This window comes from Puma concolor, unplaced genomic scaffold (genome assembly GCF_028749965.1).
Source record: "Puma concolor isolate L17-30 unplaced genomic scaffold, mPumCon1.1.hap2 unalloc_scaffold_27, whole genome shotgun sequence".
NCBI classification, from domain to species: domain Eukaryota; kingdom Metazoa; phylum Chordata; class Mammalia; order Carnivora; family Felidae; genus Puma; species Puma concolor.
In genome coordinates, this window is record NW_028240233.1 from 494,187 (window position 1) to 520,387 (window position 26,201).

The following is a 26,201-nucleotide window of genomic DNA, read 5'->3' on the forward strand; positions in this document are numbered from 1 at the left end:
GTGGGAAGGTCAAAGCCTACTCACCATCGCTACCACAACATTCTCTAAATTCCCCTACGTGCCCAGTTCTCTGATGCAAGAAAGGAGTTTGTTAGAAGCTGCCCAAGACTGGACTCTTACATGCACACCTTGGAAAACAGGTTGGCAGCTTCTGAAATCCTAGTCCTGGGTATTTACCTAAGACTAAGTATGCAAAACACCAACTTTCCAAGAAACACCAAGCTAGTGGAAAAAAAAAAAAAAAGGTTTTAAAGTAGAACTGAGACCTTCAATTGCTAAGATTATATGTTTTCTACTACTAGTAGGAAATGGAATCCAGGAGCAAGAGGAGATCAGATAAACAAAATTACAGATGCTTCTGCACATGTAAGTCCAGGTCAATCTTAATGCTGCACTTACACAAGGAAGACTAAAGAATCAGCATGGAAGTCATTACTCTGTAACATCCCTTAATTATAATCAATTATAAAAGTGAATTAAACCTTTATTTGTGGAAGAGCCTGTTGAATTAAAAAACATTGTGACTGTGCTTTTGTGGACATTGGTGAAAGAGCTGGTAATGGAATAATTCCAGAATCGTACCAAGTAGCGATTGGTAGAATAAGTACAGCCCAAGAAGAAATATTTTTAGAATGGTATTTTCAACAATTTGAGAAAATAGCCACTAAACAGATATAAGAAGTCATATTCTTTTTTAAACTTTTTTTTAATGTTTTTATTTATTTCTGAGACAGAGAGAGACAGAGCATGAGCGGGGGAGGGGCAGAGAGCGAGGGAGATACAGAATCCGAAGCAGGCTCCGGGCTCCGAGCTGTCGGCACAGAGCCAGACGCGGGGCTCGAACTCACGGACCGCGAGATCATGACCTGAGCCGAAGTTGGGCGCATTTTAATTTAAGAATATGACTTCTTGGGGCTCCTGGGTGGCTCAGTCGGTTGAGCGTCCGACTTTGGCTCAGGTCATGATCTCGTGGTCTATGGGTTCGAGCCCCGCGTCGGGCTCTGTGCCGACAGCTCGGAGCCCGGAGCCTGCTTCGGATTCTGTATCTCCCTCGCTCTCTGCCCCTCCCCCGCTCATGCTCTGTCTCTCTCTGTCTCAGAAATAAATAAAAACATTTAAAAAATAATAAAATAAAATAATCAAAATGCGTTGAAGACCAATATTATGACCTCTTTCTATTAACACTATAGAAAATTAACCAAAAAAGCTACAGTATTGAGTATCTAGAATTTAAAAGTAAGTATAGCATTTTTTATCTGAGATAAATGATAATAAACTCTTCACCTCTACTAAGAGCCTGGGCCGACACACTTGAGGTCTCTAAACAAACCGGCTGTGGTTCTGGGGCACAGGTGGAGCCAGGATCACAGGTGGATCGGGGGTTTCCAATCTGGCACCGCCATTCGCTTGTCACCAGAGGATCTGCAGCGTTTGGTGCTATTGCGATCTAAATTTTGGAGTTTCCGGTAGTTTCCAAACTTTTTCTAACAGGGCAAGGTTCTCTTTTCAAATAAAATCGCATATGGAATAAACCGACAGATTAAATAGGTGGAAAGAAACACGGTAGCAGATCCTGTAATTGGTTTAGTATCAATCCCAGCCTCCTGTAAGATCTCCTTCCTGCCCCGGAGGTTAAAAACCACGGGGCCAAATTTCCTCGCGCCTGACCAGAGTTACCACTAATGTGAGACTGAGTTCAGAACTGAGTTGACCGGAAGACAGACAGGGGTAAGCTCCCCTCCTTTTCTGGGAGGATCAAAGCAAAGACACAGGGACCTATAGCCACCGGATTCCTGCCTCCCCGGGCTTCCCAAGCGAAGCAAGTAAAGTAGTTTGCAGTCCCCGGGGGAGGAGGAAACTCTAGGGCCTGGAAGTCTTTCTTGGTCACTCTTCCCACAGTTGGTCCCTTCAGTCCTTCCGATAATTTTTAAGTCGCTCAATATCTTTCTCTCTGTTTAAACTAGCTTAGATTGGTTCCTGTCACCTATAACCAAACCTTGACAGAAGTATTTATCAGGAAAAATTCACTCTCAAAGTTACAAATTATTACCTATCTCATTATGAAGTCAACAAATGAGAAGAAGCTGTGTGGATGAACATAAAAGTTTGAAACACACATTATGGAAGACACCTGCAGTCTTACATCAGGCTCAGAATTACATTCATTTCTGGATTTTTTTTTTTCTTCAGGGACCCATAATGGTTCACACAGATAACAAGATACGAGAGAGAAAACACTGTTTTGGAAAGTGTGTGGTTGTCTCATAGACTTCCTTACAAATTCAAAGTCTCTTGATTGAAATGACTCAGAGAGGGAGAGGGAAGATGGCGGCGTAGGAGGACGCTGGGCTCACCGTGCGTCCTGCTGATCACTTAGATTCCACCTACACCTGCCTAAATAACCCAGAACCGCCAGAGGATTAGCAGAACCGAGTCTCCGGAGCCAAGCGCAGACGAGAGGCCCACCCACGGAAGAGGGTAGGAAGGACTGCGAGGCGGTGCGCGCTCCACGGACTGGCGGGAGGGAGCCGGGGCGGAGGGGCGGAGGGGCGGCTCGCTGGCCAAGCAGAGCTCCCGAGTGTGGCTGGCAAAAGCGGAGGGGCCTGACGGACTGTGTTCCCACAGCAAGCGCGACTTAGCGTCTGGGAGGTCATAAGTTAACAGCTCTGCTCGGAAAGCAGGAAGGCTGGAGGACAAAGGGAGGGAGAGCTGCTGAGCCCCCAGACGACAGAGCTGAGTTTGGTGGGGAACAAAGGCGCTCGCCAGCGCCATCTCCCCCGCCCATCCCCCAGCCAAAATCCCAAAGGGAACCAGTACCTGCCAGGGAACTTGCTCGCTGCGCACAAACACCCAACTCTGTGCTTCTGCGGAGCCAAACCTCCGGCACACGCAGCCCATCAGCGAATCCTGCTGGCACATCCAGAACCCTCTGCTTCTCACCACCTCGACCGCTACCACTCGGGCTCCGACGGCTTTCACCCCTGGCCTGGCTTGTGGCGAGAGCCTCCTGACTGGTCTCTCTCCCCTGAGGTCCCTCAACATACGAGCCAGGATGACTCCCCATTTAAAGGAAGTCAGATCACGTCCCTTTGCCCCAAACCCTGCAATGACTGCCATCTCCCTCGGAGGGAAAGCTAACGTCCCTTCTGTGGCCCGCGAGGCCCTCCGTCACTCCGCCCTCATCTCTAACCACCCCCTTCCCATCTCCTTGGTTTCCTGGGCACGTGCCCATGGCAGGATCTTTGCATCTGTTCCCCTGCTGGAGCCACACAGGTCGGCCCGTGCCTTCCTGCCTCTCTCCCTGCACATCTCCTCAAATGTCACCTTATCTTGTGAGGGCTTCCTTGGCCACCCATATGAAATAGTATGCTCCCCTGCCGTGGCACTCCCCAAGTTCTCCATAGCAATTATTATCACCAGTCCATACTATACATTTACTTGTTAATTCTCTTCTTCCCTGCCTCTTGCACTAGGATATAGGAAGTCTGTGAAGACAGGGACGTTGCTTTGCTTCCTGCTGTGTCCCCAGCACCCAGAACAGCCTGGCACAGCACAGATACTTAATAAATACCCGCTGAATGACCGTGTGCCTGGACACCACACACCCCTCTATGCTCCCTGGTTCCTAGGGCTCTGCCAGCAACTGGGGGGTCCAAAGGACGCACAGTTCTCTCTTCCGCAGCCTGAACTAGCCTTGGAGATTTCAGATAATTGTATAGGGTCTTCCTACCCTTCAGGGAACCTGACGGCCTAGGCATGAGGCACACTTTCTCTGGCATGGTTACACGGACTACAAGAAAAACCTAAAAGAAGCCAGTGTGGAGACCAGGGCTCTCCTGAGCTAGGAACCTGGCCGGAATCGTCTGCTGGGTCACGGCAAACAGAAAATGAAGTGAGAAAGAGACCGGCTCCAGGGCAGACTTTTCTGTTTGTGGGGGTTGTGGAGAAATTCGCTTATGGTTACTGAACGCTTTTTAGAATTGCACAGGGTGCGGAACTCGAGCTGGCCTCATTGTAAACAGCGCACAGAGGACGGCTAACAGATGGCAGAGCTGATACACCCCCACCAGAGCTGTTAAACAAACCATCGAAGACAGAGGTCTCGGGAAGGGGCACTGAAACGCCTTCCGGAGGCAGGGTTTGCTCTGAGCTACAGGCAGAACCCAGAGTCGTGCATAGTCACACGACCTCGGGGGGGGGGGGGGGGAAGTTTCAGTATTTCAATATATGAAACAGGTTTGGGGGCATGATACTGTGGAGCTCTCATGAGAAAATATAGCACTTTTCCTGAAATGCTTCCCTGAATTACTCAGCAAGGGTGTTCCTGATTACATTTTGGGAAGAGGTTTTGCTCGTGAGAATACACTACCCAACCGGTAATGGAAAAGAGGGCTCTGGCACTGCTCTCCGAAAGGCACTGTCCCCGCGGCAAGGTCACTGGAACCCTGCGGTCACCTACCCATCTGCCTGCGGTGCACCACCCTGAAGTTCTGGTGCTCCTGGGCCGCCGCTGCCCTGCTTGGCCGGCCTCCTGGGGAAGGCACGCAGGCTTGGTCTAAGGCCCCCGTGGAGTGGCTTTTCCTTGGCCCTTGAGAAAAATGCTGGAGGAGCCCAGGCCTGGACTCCGGAGTCCCTCCGGAAGAAGCCACGGAGTGTTCTGAAGGGCTCTCTGTGGGCGGCTCCTGGGGAGGCCGGTAGAAGTCATCCTCTGAAATCCAGCTCCTGCTCTTCTAGTGGGAAGGGAGGGAAGACACAGGTGGTGGTTGAAGGTTTTTGTGTGTTTGTTTTGTTTTACAGACATCTTGATGGAGACACAATTCACTGATCATCAAAGGAACCATTTAGAGCGCACGACTGAATAGTTTCAGTGTATTCACGGAGTTGTGCAACCAGCACCACGAAGTTCAGAACATTTTCATTCCTCCAGAAAGAAACCCCGTGCTCGGGAGCGGTCAGTTCCCATTTCCCCTCAACCGCTCCAGTTCTAGGCCACCACTAATCTACTTTCTGTTTCTAGAGATCTGTCCATTCTGTTTACATAAACAGAATCTTCATTTATGGTTTGTCTTTTTATTCATTTGTATGTATATTTATTTTGGGGTGTATGGGGGGGAGACAGCATGAGCAGGGGAGGGGGACAGACAGGCAGAGAAAGAGAGAGACAGAATCCTAAGCAGGCTCTACACTCAGTGTGGAGCCTGACGTGGGGCTCAGTCTCACGAACCTGGGATCACGACCGGAGCCAAAATCAAGAGTTGAACGCTCAACTGAGCCACCAAGGTGCCCCAATATAAAAGGAATCTTATAAATGTGGTCTTTGTGTCTGCCTTCTCTCTGAACATCAGGTTTTCTAGGTCCATCCATGTTGTGGCAGGCATCGGTATTTCTTTATTACTAACTAGTATTCCAAGGTATGGATGTAGCACATTTGGTCTGTCCGTTCATCAGCTGATGGGCATCTGGGTTGTCTCTGCTTTGGGGCAATTATGAATAATGCTGCCACGAACATTCACGTAACCATTTCTTTTTTTTCTTTTTTTTTGTTGGGCAGACTGGAGGGCCTTTTATTCGCGAGGATCGGGGGTGGGGTCCTAGGTGTGGAGAGACAATATATACTGAGGAATGTCGGGGTCTCAGTGCATCCAAAACGTGGATTAAGGTGCTGGGGTCCTGAAACTTGGCGGGTCGGAGGACAGGTCAATAAATACCCAAACTGCCGAGGCGGGCGGAGCCTGCTGTGGCCCCCAGAGCTACATACGTGAGGAGGGCGCGCGAGTCCCCGAAAAAGCGGGGCTGGCGAAAGCAAAATGTTCTCGAGAAGGCGGGCGGGGCTCGCACTAGACGTTCGCCGCGGGAAGAGAACATTCCCGGGATAGTAGGGCCTCATGCACAGGGATTTGTGGTCTGCGAGCCGATAGGCGGGGGGCGTGTGGAGGGTGAAAAACTGATGGCGGAGCCCTGGCCCTGCTGTCTCCTCTAGATCCCAGTTTGCCCATCCACGGCGGGGCCTCAGCCAGGCCGGAGTTAGTAGGTGGTTGGTCTGCCATTCTCCCCAGCAGCAACTGCAGCATTCCTGGTTGCAAGCCTCCCTGGAGCCCCCTGCTCCTCCCTCCCCGGCCGCCAGGGGGCGGGCCCGGATCGCAGGGCTGGAGCTCGGGCTGAGACCCACGCTGGGAGGCGGTGTGAACGGGGAGGCGGTAGGAATGGCTTCTGCGCCGTGCCCAGGTCACCCAACCCTCCAGCTTGGGGTCCTAGGGTTCAGGGGGCGAAGGCGGCTCCCGGGTGGCGCCAGACCGGGGCGAGATGGTGGGCGCAGGCCACCAACCCTGTGCAGCCCAAGGCGGCGGCAGCAGCCAGAGCAACGGCGAACAGGAGCAGGGAACGCGCCTCCGATAGGTCAGGCTGGCAGGGAGCAGCAGGTGGCGGCGGTGCATGGGGCCTGGCCCCACCAGCGGGCCTTGGCCCAGAGCCACGGCCGGGGGGCCATATGGGAAGGTGCATCCGTGGCCCAGGGACTGGGGACCCCCGTGACAGCTGCATCTCCCCCGGCCTGCAGCAGCTCCATCCGCTCCTGCAGCTGCCGGACGCGCGCCTCCACGTCTCGGTTCCGGGCCTCGGCCTCACGGAGCTGACCAACTTGACCATGGCCCTCCCCTCTTCTCCAGTCCCTGGGCGTCCTCAGGAGAAGGCCTGCCTCACCAAAAGGCCCTGTTTGGTTTGTCTCTGTCTCCACGTAACCATTTCTGTGTGGACCTATGTTTTCCGTTCCGTTGGGTACATGTCTATGAGTGCAACTGATGGGCCATTCGGTAACTATGTCTAACTTTCTGAGGAATTTCCAAACTCTTTCCCTAAGTGACTACACCATTTTACATTCCCACCACATATGGGGATTCCAATTTCTCCACATCCTTTCCAACGTTTTTATTATCTGTTTGATTATAGCCATCCTCACATGTGTGAAGTACCGTCTTGTGGTTTGGGTTTGCAATTTCCCCAGTGTCTAAGGACAATGACACCGAGCATCTTTTCACGTGCTCAGTGGACACCAGTAGATCTTCTTTGGAGAAATGTCTATTCGAATTCTTTGCCTATTAAAAAAAATTTTTTAATGTTTATTTATTTTTGAGAGAGACAGCGGGGGGGGGGGGGGCAGAGAGAGAGAGGGAGACACAGAATCGGAAGCAGGCTCCGGGCTCTAAGCCGTCAGCACAGAGCCCGACGTGGGGCTCGAATTCACGAACCATGATCTGAACCGAAGTCGGAGGCTTCACCGACTGAGCCACCCCACCCAGGCTCCCCTAAGTCTCCAACTGATTTTGAGTTAATTCTTGTGTATGGTGTGAGGAAGGGGTCTACCTTTATTTTGTCGCAGGTGGACATCCCATCATCCCAGCACAGTTTGTCAGCCCTGCTTATAGGGTTTGAGATGAGGGAGGCATGGGTGAGCAGGACCCAGGACCCCTTCTGTTGCTGAGACTGAAGCTGCTCACCAGTGGGAGAAGTGGGGTGGGTCTGGGGTCACAGAATTGTGGGAAGGGATTTTAGCTTCCCCCCTCCCCCATTTCAAGCACTCCCTGCCTTTCTGTGCCTAAGCATGGATGAGCAGAGTCAAGAAGAAAGCTGGCTGGACTGCCCTAAGTGGCTGTCTACACAGAGGAAGTGACTCACACGAGAGGTGGGTCCAGCCCAGCTATTTTGTTAAGTGTCACCAGCCTCACCCTGAAGTTGCTATTTCCACCCCCTAAATGAGACTGCCCTCTCTGCTCCCGTAGACGCGGAAGGGGAGTAAGGCTTGGGCTGCCCTAGAGGGATTGGTTTGCACAGTTTAATCCATTCAGATGCTTTCTGGCACCTTAAGCCAAGAGTGGAGAACTCTGAGTCGGGAGTATCGGGGCCTCAGGGCTGGGCTCCAGGGCTCCCTCTGAAAACCCTCGGAATTAGCAGGTGCTTCCTTCAGTCAGTGACAGGACAATGTGTCAATCAGGGTGGCTACTTGGGAAGCATTTGCAACACAAGATTCTGAACAAAGCCTGCCTGGGCCATAGAGACCCAGGGGAGCTCCCCGAGGAAAATGGGCAGGAGCCCCACAGAGCCTGGCACACACACCTGGGAAGTCCTGCGGCCTCCCAGCTCACTATTCCTTAAGACTCAGCTCAGGGGCCGTCCATCACCTCCTCTGGGAAGCTTTCCTGACTATTTCCCAGCCTACACTCCTCCCGCTGCCTAGCTGGGTCAGGGACTCCTCGGGGCTCCCACGGCATTCTTTGCCCACCCCACCCAGCACCTACCAAGCTGTATGCAATGGCCACTCTTCTTTCTGCCTGGCACAGAGTTATCACAGGTGAGGGAATAATTCTTGAGTATCAAACGTCTTTGGCATAAAATAACAAGGCTGGGGCAAGGGGACTGGAAGGAAGGAGACAAATGTGAATTGTGAGGTGATAGAAGTTCACTGGTGAGGGCTCCTCTCTCCAAGGAGGTGAGGGAGACGATCGGGAAGTGTTCAGACTCGGTCCAGCGGCCACAGGTCAGCCCCCAGGAAATGATACTCCAGGAAACATCTTTTGTTCTCTTAGACAACAGACAAAACCAGTGGGAACACTGGGTCCTTGGAGCTACTGCACACAGGCCTGGACGGAGCTCTGTAGCTGTGCCCCAGCCAGGGCCCCCGGTCACCAAGCGGAGTGTGGGGGGAGCACCCCACTGTTCCCCCTCCCCCTTCCTACCACCTACCTTCCTACCTTCTGCTCATTCAAGCCCCCACATCTGGCCAGTTCCCTGCCGCTCTAACGGTGGAGGAAACCGCCACAGACCACGGGTCAAAGCCATGGCAGCACCTGCCACGAGGGGCCCGAGACAGAGGAATGCCACTTTCACTGGGTGAAGTCTTAGAATCCAGACTGTCCTCTGGAGTGCAACTGAGAAATCCGTTCACAGCCCCCCGGAGTCCACAAATAGAAGTCCCCTTAGCTCCCCCACTCCCGGCCCCTTTCCTTCCTGGCACTTGTCACCAGTGTAATTATGATGTGGGTAATGACTTGCCTGATCCAGTGTCTGTCCCCAAGGAGCAGGGCCCTTGTCCGTCCTGTTCCATCACCGTACCAAGTATGGTGCTTGGCCCAGAGCAGGGCCTCTGTGGTGAATGAATTTAAAATAATGGTTTTTGTTTCTTTTTTAAAGAAAGACTGAATGGCTCTCATGGTTATACGACTTGACAGTCAGAACCCTCTACTCACCCCCCCACCCCCACCCCACGCCACCAAAGTGTCAAATAAATGGCAGTGACTAAGTGACAGAAGCACAGGAAAATGAGACTCACAGGGGTGACACGCGGGGTGGAGCCGGGGGTCCACCAGGTGGGCTGCACGGGAGTGCCCAGCGACTATCTACTTAGGGGAGGGATGAGTGGGTCCTGTGGGCTCTCAGCCACCTGAGTCCCCTGAGGCCTGCGGGGAGGCGGAGCCCGCCCTGGTCAGACCCACCAGCCCAGCCCATGCACTTGGCGGCCTACTTCTCAGCGTAAACTCCCAAGCTGGCATCTCGAGAGTCTCTGAGAGTTCGAGAGCCGTTAATTACGCCTGCACTCACCCAGGTACGGTGTGCAGAGCTGACCTTACAGAAGGGAACAGACATGCTCTTCCGTATCACGGAGCCGATATTCGAGTCCAGAGGCAGGAAATCAAGTGAAGCAGGCAAATGGGAAAGGGAGTCACTGGGGACGGTGCTTTTGGGACAGGGTGCTGGGGGAAGGCGGAGACAAGGGTGAGGAAAAGGGGCGAGCTGGGAAAGGGTCCGGGCAGATGGAATGGCAAATGGAAACGCCTGGGGCTGAAAGGAGCCTGCGGTGGCAGAAGCTGCCGGAGGCCAGAGGAGCAACGCCCGGTGAGCCGAGGAGCTTGGGTGACAAGTTAAGCTGCCCTGTCCCATCAGCTCTGGGACCCTGGCAAGACAGGATGTCGGAGCTGAGACACAACACGAGTCAGGTCTTGGACGGGAGTGAACTCAGCTTGGTCAACGCCACTCTGTAGCATCCTGCTAGGGCGCGCAGCCCCAGACCCTAGGGGTAGCCCCCTGCTTCCAGCTCAAGCCAGGGGCTGTGGAGTCGTTCTTCTTTACCCTTCAGGGTGTTGACAGTTGTCGGCTCAAAACCTTCAGAGTCCTCTGACATTCTGGGCCCTGAAGACTCTTCAGGATAGTAAAAAATGGAGACTGTGACCTCACTTATACAGCTACATGGCTTATACAGTCACATTCAGTCAGTGGTGCTAGTCGGTCCGATATCTGTATGGACAAAACGTGACTTTTGACTCTTACCTCACACCATACACAAAACTCAGTCCCAAGTGGATCATAAATCTAATTGCAAAAGGTAAAACAACAAAGCTTCTAGATGAAAATACAGGGGTCTTCACAGCTTTGGGTAGAGATCTTAAAAATAGACACAAAATACGTAAACCACAAACAGAGAGGCCAATAAATTGAAGAGCATTAAAACCAAGAATTTCTGCTCCACGAAAAATACCATTAAGAGATTTAAAACACAAGCCATAGGGGCACCTGGGTGGCTCAATCAGTTAAGCATCCAACTCTTGATTTCGGCTCAGGTCATGATCTCACAGTTTGTGAGTTCAAGCCCCAAGTCAGGCTTTGCACTGACAGTGTGGAGACTGCTTGGGATTCTCTCTCTTTCCCTCTCTTTTTCTTTTGTTTTTTAATGTTTATTTATTTTTGAGAGAGAGACAGAGACAGAGTGCAAGTGGGCAAGGGGCAGAGAGAGAGAGATGGAGACACAGAATCCAAAGCAGGCTCCAGGCTCCAAGCTGTCAGCACAGAGCCCGGCGCACGGCTTGAACTCGTGAACCGCGAGATCATGACCTGAGCTTAGCCGACTGAGCCACCCAGGCATTCCTCTCTCCCTCTTTTTCTGCACGCGCATGAGCGTACACACTCTCTCTCAAAATAAATAAATAAACGTTAAAAAAACAGGCAAGCCATAGACTTGAAGAAACGTTTGCTATATGTATATGCGACATATTTTTTTCTCTAATAAAAGACATATCCATAATATGTAAAGAGCCTCTACCAATGAATCAGGAAATACACACAACTCAATTTAAGAATGAAGCAATGACTTAGAGACTTCCAACAGCCAATAAGCAAACGAAAAGGTATCAAGATCGTTAGTCATCAGGGAAATGCAAATTAAAACCACAGTGAGGTCCCACTGCACACCTATTAGAGTGGCCGAAATGAAAAAGACTGATGACCCACTGGCTAGGATAAAGAGCAATGAAAATGCTCACATATTGCCAATGTGAGTACAAGTCAATGCAAGCACTGTTAGAAAACTGCTTGGCAGTATGCACTAAAGGTAAACATACGCCTTCCCAATGACTGGGCGATTCCGCTCCTAGATATAAACCCCCAGAAAAGAGTGCAGAGGGGTTCACAGAAATACAAATGTAAGAACGTTCACATCAGCTTTCATCATAATAGCCCAAACCTGGAAACAACCCAAATGTCTGTTAGCAGGAGAATGGATAGATGCACTGTGATATACTCTTACAATGGAATGCTACAGAACAATGGAAAAGAACAAACTATAGCCTCATGCTATATGCACAGGTGAACCACACAGACATAATGCTCAGTGAAAGAAGCAAAAGAGTATGCATTGTACAGTTCCTTCCATACGAATGAAGTCGAACAATAGGAGAAATTAATCTACGGTGCTAGAAGTCAGAATAGAGGCTTCCTTTAGAGGGGAACAATGGGACAAGGCATGAGAGAGCCTTCTGGTGGGCTGGAAGTGTTCTATGTTTCCATCTGGAGGGTGGCCATAGAGGGTACATCGTATATAAGTACTCACTGAGATGTGTACTAAAGATCACTTTACAGCATTCCTCGAAAACGTTCTAAAGGGGGAAATAATAGTCTTTTTTTCTGGTAAATTTTTAAAAATCTTTATTTTTGAGAGAGAGAGAGAGAGCGCGCGCGCAGGGGAGGGGCAGACAGAAAGGGAGACACAAGAATCGGAAGCAGGCTCCAGGCTCTGAGCCGTCAGCACAGAGCCCGACGCGGGGCTCGAACTCACGAACCACAGATCACGACCTGAGCTGAAGTCGGACGCTTAACCGACTGAGCCACCCAGGCGCCCGGAAATAATAGTCTTTTGAACAAATGGTGCTGGTACCACTGTACATCAATATGCAAAAGAATCGAGCTGGGCCTCGTCCTTATACCACATACAAAAGTCAACTCAAAATGGATCATAGATCTCAATGTAAGAGCTAAAACTATAAAATTTTTAGAAGAACGCATCAATCTTTGTGACCTTGGGCTAGGAAACGGGTATACACGGGACACCAAAAGCACAAATGGCGAAAGAAAAAAATAGGTAGACTGGACTCTATCAACATTGAAAACGTTTATGCTGTAAATGTTACCACCAAGAAAGTGAAACGACAACTCACAGGATGGGAGGAAACAGTTGCTAATTATGTATTTAATAAGGGTATACAACCCAGAATATATAAAGAACTATTATAATTCAATAATAAAAAGACAAATAATCCCATTTTAAAATGGGCCAAGGGGTACCTGGGTAGCTCAGTGGGTTCAGCATCTGACTCTTGGTTTTGGCTCAGGTTGTGACCTCACGTTTCGTGAGTTCAAGCCCTGCATCGGGCTCTGTGCTAGCGGCAAGGAGCCTGCTTGGGACTCTCTCTCCTTCTCTCTCTGCCCCTCCCCTACTCATGCCCGCACTCCCACAAAATAAATAAGTGAAAAATAAACAAAATAAAATAAAAATGGGCCAAGGTTCTGAATAGACATTCCTCCAACGTAGATCTACAAATGGCCAAAAGTCACACAAACAAGATGATGCTTGACATCATTAGTCATTAAAGAAACGCAAATCAAAACCGTAAGTAGATACTGCTCCTGCCGCCTGCTAGCTATAATGACAATTTTTAAAAAGACAGTAAGAACTGTTGGTGAGGATGGAATACATTGCTGGTGGGAATATAAAATGGGGCCGCTGCTTAGGAAAACAGTTTGGTAGTTCCTCAGAAGGTTAAATATAGAGTTACCATGTGACCCAGAGATTTTGCTGCTGGGTATACATCCAAGACAATCAAAAATATACCCACACAAAAACTTGTACATGAATGTTCATGGCTGTGTTATTTATATTAGCCAAAAAAATGGGGGGAAAAAAACAAAAGTCTATCCACTGATGAAGGACAAAATAAAATGTGACGGGTTCATACAAAGGAATCTACAATGAATTATTACTCCCTGAAGCACAGATCAGGCTCCAACAACGATGAATCCTGAAAACAGTATGTTAATTGGAAGAAGCCAGTCACCAAAGGCTGCATATTACAGGATTCCATTTCTGTGAAATGTCCAGAATAGCAAATCTATAGACAAAGGAAATAAGTAGTTGCCAGGGGATGAGGGGAGTGAGGCGGGAGGAGGAGGATGGGACGTCACTGCTAATGGTAAGGGATTTCTTTTCTTTTCTTTCTAAATGTTTTTGTTTATTTTTTGAGAGAGAGATAGAGACAGAGCATCAGCAGGGGAGGAGCAGAGAGAGAGGGAGTCTGAAGCATGCTCCAGGCTCTGAGCTGTCAGCACAGAGCCCGACATGGGGCTCGAACTTGTGAACCACAGATCATGACCTGAGCTGAAGTCAGACCCTCAAACGACTGAGCCACCCAGGCATCCCAAGGGATTTCTTTTATGGGGGATGAAAATATTTTCAAATTCGATTGTAGTGATGGCTGCACAACCTTGTGAATATACGAAAAAAAATGGAATTATACACTTTAATTAGGTGAATTGTATGGTATATGAGTTATATCTCAATAAAGCTATTTAAAAGTGTGTGTGTGTGTGTGTGTGTGTGTGTGCGCGCGCGCGCGAGCGCGTGTCCTAATCTATTTCACGGCCTTGGCCCCATCCTGAGTTACAGGATCTGGAAGCTACCGGATGAGAGATATGCACGGATGGAGCTGAAAAAGCAAGACTATATCCTAACGTGACCCCAGACAACAGCTGGGATAAACCTGGGGTTCTGTATGTCTGCATGCACACGTGCATACAACTTCCTACCCTGGCTATTCATCCTAAAGGACAAATGTGAAATGGCAAAGAGCTCAGGTCCACAGCTTTGACAACCGCTTCACTGGGCCGATGGTTCTCAAGCCTCTGACCCATGGCTCTGTGCAGGAGATTCCCAGGGCTGGCTTCCCTCGGGGTTATCAACAAAGGAGACCGGCCCATTCTAGAGCTGCACTGCCCAACAGAAACAGAATTCCAGCCACATGTATCATTTTAAATGTTTTACTAGCCACGTTTTTAAAATGTAAAAAGAGGGGCGCCTGGGTGGCGCAGTCAGTTAGGTGTCCGACTTCAGCCAGGTCACGATCTCGCGGTCCGGGAGTTCGAGCCCCGCGTCGGGCTCTGGGCTGATGGCTCAGAGCCTGGAGCCTGTTTCCGATTCTGTGTCTCCCTCTCTCTCTGCCCCTCCCCCGTTCATGCTCTGTCTCTCTCTGTCCCAAAAATAAGTAAGTGTTGAAAAAAAATTAAAAAAAAAATGTAAAAAGAAACACGTGTAATTAACTTTTATATTTAACCCAACATCAAACATATTTTCATTGTAACACATAATCGATAAATGATTGAGTATTTCACCTTCTTTTTTTTTCAGACGAAGCCTTCAAGATCCAGTGTTTATTTCACAGAGCTTATCTCAGTTTGAGCTAACCACATTTTACACGCTCATTCAACAGCCACGTGTGGCTAGTGGTTACCATAGGGGATGGTGCAGTTCTAACCTGGCTCATATTGCAAGATGAGTATTCTCAAAGTCTGGTATTTTAGCAAATCTGAATTTAATAATAACAAGAGCTGAGGAGGAAACCAAGGCTCAGTGAGGCAAAGGGCCTCGCCCGAGGCCTTGAGCTGATAAGTGGCAGTGGTTATGCGCAGGGTCTATGATCAGATGAGAATTATCTTCTCTACGGGGTCAATGTGAGAGGACAAGAGAGACCCATGGGAAGGGACTGGCACCGTGCCTGGCTCACGTCCGCCGTGACAGATATGAGGGGCTAATGGAGACAAGGCAGAGACCACTCGGGGTGGCTAGCTGGGGAGACCCTGCACCAGCTCTGAGACATTTCCCCAAGACCTCTCCCCGAAAAGCTTGTATCACTCACCGGGCTGGTGGGTGAGGACACCCCAAGGCTCCGTGCAGCTCCGTCATCCTCCACAGACTTCTGCTGGCCGCTCCCCGGGCTGAATGCTCTGGCCGCCGCCTCTCCCACGGGACTGGAAGGCCTCTGGTCTAAAATGCTCACCGAGGGGACAGCTTTGGCAGTGCCCAACTGCAGCAAGCCCAGGGTGCCAGGTGCCTGGGGAGGCGGCTCCTGCTTGCGGTCCCCATCTTGAGTCCCAGAGGATGCTTGGGGCGGGAGGGGCTCTGCGGGCACATCAAAAGGGATGCTGGCCTCCAGGCCGGGGAGGGGGAGTGAGGCCCGCCCCGTGGGAATCTCCATTTCTCCACTCAGTCCGCTCAGTCCATTGGTTGGCACAGAGTTTACCTGGGCTTTGCTGAATTCCGACAATACCCTGGAAGTTTTTAAACAGAGAAACCTGTGTGACAAGCTGTCAGCTAGAATGCCCAAGGCTATTGGGACGGCGGTAAGAAGGCAAAACTGCTGTCTGGGGATTTCCAAAACAAAACATCCTCGTCATCCACCCACCGTGCTCCTCTGCTTACACACAAGCCTTCCTCTGACACGCCTCACAAAGTTTCTCCCCAGCTGGGACTGAGGTAGAGTGGGCGGCCAAGGGAACTGCGGGGCCCGGGATCTCCGGTGCAAGCGCTGGTCCACCAGAGCTGGGCCGTATGTGGGGTCCCAGATGCCTCCTGTTCCCAGGACCTGCTGCCGGAGATCAGTGTACACGGGGTGCAGGAGTGTGCACGCAAGTATACATGGGGTGTGCACCTGCTCACTCTTCCAATGGTACTGCCTCTTCCTGCCCTTCAGTGGTGCTTCAGGGACTACAGGGAGCCAGTGTTACTGTCTTTACATACACACACACACACACGCACGCACATGAAAACTACTCTGGGCCTTCTAAAATGTGCACTGGCTAGTGGCTGTTCCCCTTCTCCTGAGGCTTCTGAGAATCCACATTCTGTTTCTGAACTAGAACTATTTGCTGTCTCCTCCTTTGTTTATGAACCAATAGAGTATGTCACGGGCGAATACAGATTCCTACAACAACAAAGCTACCCGGGGCCCAAGAGATTGCCCATATCTGCCCTAATGGTTTACACTGGGTCAGAAGACGTGCCAAACTCCCCTTAATGTGGGCTCATTTCCATAAGGATTTTAGAACTCAAGTTTCTACCTTAATGTCTTCTGGCTGAGCTGTGTGCTCTTATCTACATCATAACCCCAAACAACATTTCAAGACATGCTAGTCAAACATTGGTGAACAACCCATACATTTATGGGCAACTGATCTGCAGCCCAAGACATTTCAGTGGGGAAAGAATAGTCTTTTCAACAAATGGTGCTGGGATAAGCGAACAGTCCCATGCAAAAGAAGAAAGTTGGACCCCTACCTCATACCATATAAACAATGAACTCAAAATGGATCAAAGACCTAAAAGTAAGAGCTAAAACTATAAAACTCTTAGAAGGAAACAGGTATACATCTTTGGATCAGGCAATGGTTTCTTATATGACAGCCAACAAATAAGTAAACAATAAAAAATAGGTACGCTGGACTTTATCAACACTAAAAGCTTTTGGGCTTCAAAAGGATACTATCAAGAAAGTAAAAAGATAACCCATAGAACAGGAAAAAAATCTGCATATCTTATATCCAAGGATTATCACATATCTGATAAGGGTCTAGTATCCAGAATATAGAGAGCTCTTACAATTCAATAATATTAGAACAAATAATCTGACTGAAAAATGGGCAAAGGTTTACAGAGACACTTCTCTAAAGGTATACAAATGGAAAGTACATGAAAAGATGCTCGATATCATTAGACGGGAGTGAAATACAAATCAAAACCGTAATAAGATACTACTTTATGCCTACCAAGATGCCTATAATAAAAAAGAGAGAGGGGCACCTGGGTGGTTCAATCAGTTAAGCATCCGACTTCGGCTCAGGTCATGATCTCACGGTTCGTGGGTTCGAGCCCTGTGTCGGGCTCTGTGCCGACAGCTTGGAGCCTGGAGACTGCTTCAGATTCTGTGTCTCCCTCTCTTTCTGCCTCTCCCCAACTCATGCTCTGTCTCTCTCTCTCTCTGTCTCTCTCTAAAATAAGAAACATTAAAAATTTTTTAAAAATTAAAAAGACAGAGAATAACAAGTGTTGGCAAAGGTGTAGAGAAAATGGAACTCCTACACGCTGCTGGCGGAAATGTGAAGTGGTGCAGCCTCTGTGGAGAACAGTTTGGTAGTTCCTTAAAAGTTAAACATAGAGTTACCATATGAGTCAGCAATTCAACTCATGGGTATATACCCAAGAGAATGAAAAGACAATGTCTGCACAAAAACCTGTACACGAGTGTTCACAGCAATATTATTCACAGTAGCCAAAAAGTAGGAATAGAACAAATGTCCACTAACTGAAAAGATAAAACAAATTGTGGTGTATTCACACAATGGAATATGATTCAGCCATGACCCATGCTACAACACGGATGAACCCTGAAAACCTACTAAGTGAAGGAAGGAGGTCACAAAAAGCCACATAGTGTATGATTCCGTTGGTATTAAATGTCCAGAATAGGTAAATCCATAGCTAGTGGGTAAGGGGTTTCCTTAAAGGGTGATGTTGGTTGGCTTTGGTTGGCACACTGCTGTGGCCCCACAATAGGTTCCTAAAGTTCACGGACTTCATTCCTTTACCCGTAAAACCGGCACGGTAACAGCACCCACCTATGACTGTGTTCAAGGCTGAATGAGATCATATAGGTAAAATGCTTATAGAGTGTCTGGCACAAAGTAAGTACTCAATAAACATTAACCTCAATTTGTCATTGGTTGTTCTTATCGCCACTGGCAAGACTGCTTAGCCTCTACACACATGGCTATAAAAATGTAAGGAAAGAGAATTACGGAAAGATTCACCAGCATTACCGAAATGGTTATCAATTATAAATGACCCCTCGTCTGTAAGACACATTTTAATGATGGAGTGGACTGGGTGTGGGAATAAAGAAACACCACCCGACAGCAAGAAGCTTGTGTGATAAATTAGAGTTTCCACCAAATCAACACCACGGTCAGGATGAAATCAAGTTCACAGGAGTCTCACCAGGATCAGAGCTGGTCGGCAGGACCCAGAGAGAATAAGAGACATGCACATCAAGTGGGAAAAAGTGCTAGAGATGAGGTTTTGAAGGAAAAGTGAAAGAAAGAGAATTTTCAAAACTTTTGAAGAAAATGCAACCAACATAGGGCTGAAACGGTGACACCGCTCCGGTCCTTCCACTTCTGTCCAGCTCAGGGCAGCGTTTTTCAAAAACTGCCTGTTGAAAAATTCTAGAAGTTTGTGCTTTCATTTAGAAGACAGTCTGGAAACATATACGTATTATACACATACGTATATTGCGCGTACACAGAGGCGTAGGTGTGGAATAAAAGCATGGGCTGGAGAATCGGCATGACCACCCCATAAAGTGCCCCCGCCAAGCGATTCTGAGCCTGCGCTTTTCCTGAGCGCGTGGACTAGCGCGTTGGGGTCCACGGCACCACCTGGCGGTCAGGGGTGCTCATGAAAGTACAGGAGGGGGCCGCATGTGCGAAGAATCATTTCCCCCAAGAGAAGGCCTCATGATAACGACCTCTGACAAATATCACCAAGCACAGATCTGCAGCCGTGTATACACAGACAAGTAGCGCGAGAACTGACATCACGGGGACCCCCAGTAGTAAAATGATGATGACACCGCCTATGGAGCACTCACCCTGTGATTGGCACTGCTCTAAGCGCTTTGCATACCTTAACTCACTTCCTAGCATTCTTATCCCCGTCTTGCAGATGAGGACATCAAGGTCAGAAAGGTTGAGTATCTTGCCCGGGGTCGCAAAGCTGGTTAATGGAAGACTCCAGCAGTCTGGCTCCTGAGTCCACACTCCTAACCACCGGCCCCTAGCTGTGCTTCTCAGCGATCACTGTAATTCAGACCCAACCAACACAAAAGAAGCTATTCAGGCCATCAATCCTCTATTCACAAAGCAAACTGCAGTTTGGTTTCCAGAAAACATTAAGTTAATACATTTCCTTGGAATGTTACATCTTTTGTACTTTATGTTTAACTTGTAGATGATTTTAAAAAACTTTTTTTAACATTTATTTTGATAGAACGCCTGTTCTCTCTCTCTCTCAAAATAAATCAACTTTAAAAAATCCACGTAAACAAATATTTAAGTAATATGACAAAAATAAGCGAACTCTTAACTGCTGATGTGACTCTTCACCCTCAGACACACCCTCTAAGAGCTGGTGTGTGTGGACGTGCGAAGATAACTTCAAGCCCAGCACTCAGAGTGACGGTGCTGGATGTGTGTTTGTGCATCTGTGTGCTCTGTGTTTGCTGGTTCCGCACGCCACTGCCCCGCGCTGGTCTGTACATCCTGACCCTCTTCCCTTGACTTCTCCCACAATGCCCAGGATGACGCTTCCCACACAGGGTGGACGGTCACTGATTCAACGGCCTTAAGCTGGAATTTTCCAATCACAAGACTCACGAAAGATAAAAGCAGGGCACATGACAGACAGAGGGCCGGCGGGCTGGCCTGTGGGAGGAGGAGACACAAGGAAGGGTTCAGACAGGTGAGTGAACTTAAGTCACGCCATGGGCCCAGCCGATAGAGCGGGGATTGCTCCCTTCCAGGATGTTCTACCTAAATTCTTGTTTGATGTTTGAAAGTTCTAGCTAATGTGCTCTGTTGCTCAGAAGCTGCTTCAGCCGTAATTCGCCCCCAGGCATCTGATCTGATTCTCAGCCAGAGAATCCCTATGAGGGAGCCTCCACTTTACAGATGAAGAAACAACCTCACAGAGCCAACGCTTGGCCTGCCGTTACTGGACTTGTGACTGGTAGAACAGGGCTTGAGGCCGGATCCTGCTACAAGCCAGTCCGTACCGGCACCCAATCTGGTGTTCTTCCCACAGCAGCTGGGAAACCTGTAAAGACTTGAATGAACCAAGAAGGTAGGGGCACACAGGAGTAGAAAAGAAGATCCTAGACACTGGCTGAGGGAACATGGGTCTGGCTGAAGGAAGCGCTTAATAAAAATTTACCATTTTCGGGGCGCCTGGGTGGCTCAGTCAGTTAAGCGTCCGACTCTTGATTTTGGCTCGGGTCATGATCTCACAGTTCCTGGGATCAAGCTCTGCATCACGCTCTGCACTGACAGCGAGGGGCCTGCTTGGGATTCTCTCTCTCCCCCTCTCTCTCCCTGCCCTTCCCCAACTCATGCTCGCTTGCTCTCTCTCTCTCTCTCTCTCTCAAAACAAATAAATAAACTTGAAAAAAAAGTTTATCATGTTCTACCTATTAGATGAGCAAATATCCAAAAGTTTGATAATACCTTCTGCCTACAAGGCCGAGAGGGCACAGGTACATTCCTGACAGAGTGTAAACAGGCGGTTATCTATGAAAATTGTAGATTCATTTATCCTTTGCCTCAGCAATTCTGTTTCTGGGACTTTACTGAACAGAGATAGTTGCATAGACTTAAAAGATCACATACACACGGTTATTTATAGAAAGAGTGAACTCCAGTGTCCAGTAAATACAGGGCTGGCCAAATAAACTAAGGTAGATTCATACAATGGAAACACATGTCACAGGGGAAAAAAAAAAAAAAACTGAAGAAACTGATATGAAGCTCCAAAACAAAAATTCTGATCTCTTCTGAGACAAGGTATCAAACAGTATATTTATAATAGCTTTGTGGGGATGGGGCAGAGATAAGAAATATAAAAGACATTTAAAAAGTCTTTTCATATCTGTTAGATGCATTTAGAAACATCAGAAAAAGACATGTAAAGGGGGTGCCTGGGTGGCTCGGTCAGTTAAATGTCTGACTTCAGCCTAGCTCATGATCTCACAGTTTGTGAGTTCGAGCCCCACGTTGGGCTCTCTGCTGTCAGCACAGAATCTGCTTCAGATCCTCCGTCCCCCTTTCTCACTGCCCCTCCCCTGCTCATTCTCTCAAAAATAAATAAACTTTAAAAAAAAGAAAAAGAAAGATGTAAGGAATTAATAATTATGGTTACAAAGGTGGAAAAGACGTTTCACTGTAGGTAGACTTTTTTTTCTTACCATAAAAATAAATCTATTAAAAAACGAATGTTTCAAAAGGGCCTGAACGAAGAAGGCTCTGCTGTGGTGAGCATGGTTAACATAGAGAGATGGTGACTCACTACGTTGTACACCTGAGACTAATATAACACCGTGCGTCAACAATACTCAAATAGAAAAAAGTTCTTTTAAAGAGATAGCTCTGCCCAGGGTCCCTTCTCTAGTCAAGTTCATTGCTCCCTGTGCTCTTCCTCCACTCACTTGCTTGGCCCCTTTTGTGCACCACCTCCTCCAGGCCTCATTCAGGGTCTGTGTCCTTCAGAGGCCTTCTGGGAGGTCGCAGCGGAGCACCCTGACGCGCTGGGCTTCACTGCGTCTTTTGGAAGTCGTACATCTAACTCCGAACCGTTAGTTTCCGCCCTAGAGGCAATAATATTTTACACGAAGCCTCAGACAAATTAGGTAACTTGTCGAAGATCAGCCAGGGGCAGAGCCGGAGCCTGATTCAGCTCTGAGCCCTCCCTGAATCCATTCTCCTCGCTGCCCCATGTTGCCTCCAGTTATAAGTCCCGGCAACTCCAGTCCCTGAGGAAGAGCCACGGTCCTCTTTTCCTTTATGCCCTTAGAGAGCTCAATGCTCAGTGACAGGCAATCACATGCCATAGGAAGGGAGAGAAAGAGGAAGAGGAGAAGGAAGGAAGGAAGGCAGGGGGAGGAGAAGGAGTGGGGGGAGGACACTCACTCTTGCAGAGACGGGTCTGAGTCATCGGCATTTGCTGTCCCCAGATCGGAGTCGTAGGACATGGGCTCCTCGGAACGATCTGGACTCTTGGAGCCATTCACTTGGAGTGGGCAGCTATCAGAGTTTAGGCTGCAAGACAGCTGGGATGAACTGGCGGTGTCCAGGCTGAGGGAGGAGGCCGTGAGCTTCCGGTTCCGTCGGATCTTATGGCCTGAGTGCTGGACTTCGATGTCCTCCGAGCCTGAGGAATGGGAAATTGAATCCAGAGACTCTTTCCGCTGTAGTTGTGTCCCAGAGGTGGTGAGGGGGTCGAGCTCAGAGAGCGGGCAAAGCCCAGAGAGAGCCAGTGGGGTAAGCGTCCACTCGTTTAAGATGGCGGACTTGTAGGAGAGCTCGAAGGATAAGGACGTCAGTCCCTGCAGGAAGCTGAGGAGGAACTGGCCCTCCTCGGCGTCTCGAAGCAGGGCTGCGGGCTGATAGTACTCGCACAGGCGGGCGGGCTCCTGGAGGAGCAGCTTCAGGTAGCACTCCATCAGGCCGTCATTGAGGGCCAGCCTCAGCCAGGCCCGGCAGCGGCCCACGTCCGTGCTGACAAAGATCAGGTGCTCCAATTCCGAGACGATGTGTCTGCGGGTGGAGAGGACAGGCTTGTTTCAAGAAATGATTTCAGATCACGGAGGATTGTTTTATCCACTGGTGAGCAGGAGCCAGTAATAATGACTGCAAGTATATACAGGCTTGGGAAAAAAATCTCAGATAGCAGTGTTCTACAAGGAATTGAGAAATATTTAGCTACAACACCCCACTTTTTCGAGGTTACTGTCATGCAGGATAATTGCCATTTTTGTTACAACTCCCCAGGCGCCCTTGACATCACCTGCTCATCCGGCATACATCTGATGAGCCCCTAAGTGCCAGGTCTTTGGAGCCGTGAAGATACAGGATACAGACATGGTCCTGCCCTCAGTCCAGGTTACTACCTTTCAAGGGCACACGGAGGTGAACCCTGTTGTCAGTAGAGCTGGGGTGGGGGGAAGGCAATCACTTCCAGGTTGCAGTAAGAACAATGCCTTAGGCAAGGCATTGAGGGATTAGGCATAGGGATTAGGGATAGGCAAGGCATTGAGCTGGGCCTTGAGGGATTTCAAGCGGCAAAGATGGAAGGGGAACCTTAGGCACCAAGGACTGACAGCAAAAAGGCACCAAGGGTAGGGAAGCAGCAGCTGTGTAACAGGAGTGGTGAGCACTCCCGTTACAGCACGGGGAGGAGGAGGAGCGGCTGATTGGGTTGCAAAGTCAGGTGATGCAGGGTCTCGAGCATCCAACCGGTGAGGCAAAGTGGGGCAAGGGTCCCCACACCTGGCTGTGCGTCAGAATCACCTGGGAACCTGGTCAGGATACAGATTCTGGGGCCCCAACGAAGTGAATGGGACTCCAGGCTAGCACTGGGGAGCCTGAGAGTTTTTACACCGGGAAATGACTCGACCGCAGTCACGCAGACTTCTGGGTGGGCTGCTCGGGATAAGATCAGGTACCAAACTCAGTTCCCGAACCCTTGGTCTGATGTAAATGCCCTTCCTCTGACCATCACAGTGCCCTGAGCACGTCTCGCCCATAGGAGTGCGTGCTCCACAGGGCTCAGGGAATGAGCTCGGGTTAGCTTAAGCTCAATAAATGTGGACCAGCTGCCTGACCTAAGGACAGACAGAATGAGATAAGGGGGACAATTAGAAAGCCACTGCCACCTGGGAATGAGGTAAGAACCTGAGATAGGGCGGTGGCAGTCAGCAGGAAAAGGAAGATACAGACCGACAAGGCACCTTCAGGCTGCAGGTGGCATTTAATAGCCCTTAGAGGCAACGTGCCAGCAGCTGCTTGCTCCAAAGCCCAGGCAGTTAGGGCCAGGGCCGCAGAGGCAAACGTCCCAGGGTGGATATTCAGATGATCTGGATTCCACTGCTTTAAAAAATGCCACAGCCTCTTAGGATATAATACTTAGCATAGAGATGTTCAAACATTCCAAGGCAGGGTCAGCAAACCTCTTCTGTCAAGGGCCACTTAGTAAAGATTTTAGGCTTTGCAGGCCACACATTCTCTGTTCCAACTACCTAACTTTGCCACGGTGTGGCAAAAAAGCGGCTCCTGCTAAAGGCGACCAGCCAGGGGCCTGAGCAGCCCCAGGCCATTGCCTGTGCGCTGAGGGGCTCTTGAGGCTTGGTCTAACAATAACCCCTATCTCACCCATCTCCATTCTAGAACACAGAGCATCTCTGCTGCCTTCCCATAGAGCTGTAGAGGGAGAGCCCAGGGTCACCCACACTGAAGCTCCTCCCCAAAGCAAAGCCTCCCCTGCTGATCTCACTTGTGGGTGACAGCTTTCAGGAGGGGCCAGAAGACAGGCTGAGGCAGAGGCTTCTGGTGGGCGCTCTTCTTCCTTTTCCCTCCGGCCTCGGCTCGGATGTGCTTGGCATGCAGTCCGTGGATAAATACAGCCTCCAGGGCACTGCACATGGTGCTGGCATCTCCGTCTTCGCTAGTGACCACTGTGTCCGAGGACACGTACTGCTTCTGCAACGCCTTCACAGATCCCACTAGCTTCTTCTTGATGACCTAGTCAGTGTCAGACATAACACAGGCCTTTAGAAGATCCTGCGGTGACCCCTGGAAGGGAAGTGCTTATCACCAAATACACGCACACCCACACACGCCTCACGTCTACCTGTGGGTGTGTATACAGCAAAACTAGCACAAGCTAATCATAGAAAACAAAGATGGGTGCCTGGGTGGCTCAGTCGGTTGAGCGTCCGACTTCGGCTCAGGTCCTGATCTCACGGTTCATGGGTTCGAGCCCCACGTCGGGCTCTGTGCTGCCAGCTCAGAGCCTGGAGCCTGCTTTGGATTCTGTGTCTCCCTCTCTCTCTGCCCCTCCCCCACTTGCACACGCACACACGCGCTCTCTCTCTTTCTCTCAAAAATAGATAAACGTTGGAAAAAAATTTTAAAAAAAGAAAGAAAGAAAACAGAGACAAAGCATAGAGGAGAAAAGGAAAATTATGTACTTATACCCCCCAGAGATAGTTATTTTTTTGCAAAGATAGTTGTATGTTTTTCTTTTGTTTTGCTTTTTAAACCGAACTTCAGTGATTTGATAGCCATAGAAATCTTGTGTTTAAATACCGGCTCCATCATAGTTACAGGTGTGGGAGCCTGGGTGATCCATCTAGGGCAGGGGTGAAGCTTTCCACCTTGTTTAGGGGTCTACGATTCCATGAAGAGGCTACAAGTGCCACTTTAGAACCATAAAAACACCAAGAAAACAGGAGCATGGTCCACATTACGAAAGATCCTAGGGGCACCTGGGTGGCTCAGTCAGTTAAGCATCTGACTCTTGATTTCAGCTCAGGTCGTGATCTCACGGTTTCTGAGTTTGAGCTCCGTATCTGGCTCTGTGCTGACAGTGTGGAGCCTGCTTGAGATTCTCTCTCTCTCTCTCTCTCTCTCTCTCTCTCTCTCTCTCTCTCTCTCTCCCCCTCTCTGCCCCTCCTCTGCCCCTCCTCTGCTCATGCTCACTCTCCCTTTCAAAATAAATAAAATAAACGTTATTTATTTAAAAATATCTTTTTAATGTTTATTTTTGAGAGAGAGAGACAGAGAGAGAGACAGACAAAGTATGAGGGGGGGAGGGGCAGAGAGAGAGGAAGACACAGAATCCGAAGCAGGCTCCAGGCTCTGAGCTGTCAGCACAGAGCCTGATGCAGGGCTCGAACCCACGAGCCGTGAGATCATGACCTGAGCCGAAACAGGACGCTTAACTGACTGAGCCACCCAGGCGCCCCTAAAATAAATAAATAAACTTTAAAAAGAAAGAAAGAAAAAAGGAAAGATCCTTGACCTGGCAGTCAGAGGCAGATGTTAGTCTCAGCTCTGTTGGTCAACAGCTGGGTCACTGCAGACATTTCACTTAACCTCACTGAGCTTAATTTCCTCATCTGTTAAACGGAACGAATACTTCCTGACCTACAGCACAGGAGTTGGGGGGTGGGGGGGGGATTACTCTGAGGGCAGGACTTGCTTTTTTTTTTCATTCTTGCATCCTCAAC

General features: G+C 49.3%; 1 protein-coding gene across 27 annotated transcripts in view; it reads right to left on the reverse strand.

Moving 5' to 3' along the window:
• Positions 1–26,201, reverse strand: part of LOC147571450 (pleckstrin homology domain-containing family M member 1-like) — a 191,938-nt gene that overhangs the window by 158,035 nt on the left and 7,702 nt on the right. For 13 of the 27 annotated variants that reach the window (XM_086696372.1, XM_086696374.1, XM_086696373.1 and 10 more), the window contains 4 exons: positions 24,464–24,711; positions 22,102–22,728; positions 15,228–15,639; positions 4,460–4,730 (listed from right to left, as the gene is read on the reverse strand). In XM_086696372.1, coding sequence (XP_086552498.1) covers positions 4,460–4,730; positions 15,228–15,639; positions 22,102–22,728; positions 24,464–24,711 — 1,558 coding nt within the window. Of the gene's footprint in view, positions 1–4,459; positions 4,731–6,854; positions 7,092–7,431; positions 8,410–9,007; positions 9,137–15,227; positions 15,640–22,101; positions 22,729–24,463; positions 24,712–26,201 lie in introns of those variants that run through there. The other 14 variants (XM_086696388.1, XM_086696389.1, XM_086696390.1 and 11 more) reach the window with 6 other exon arrangements.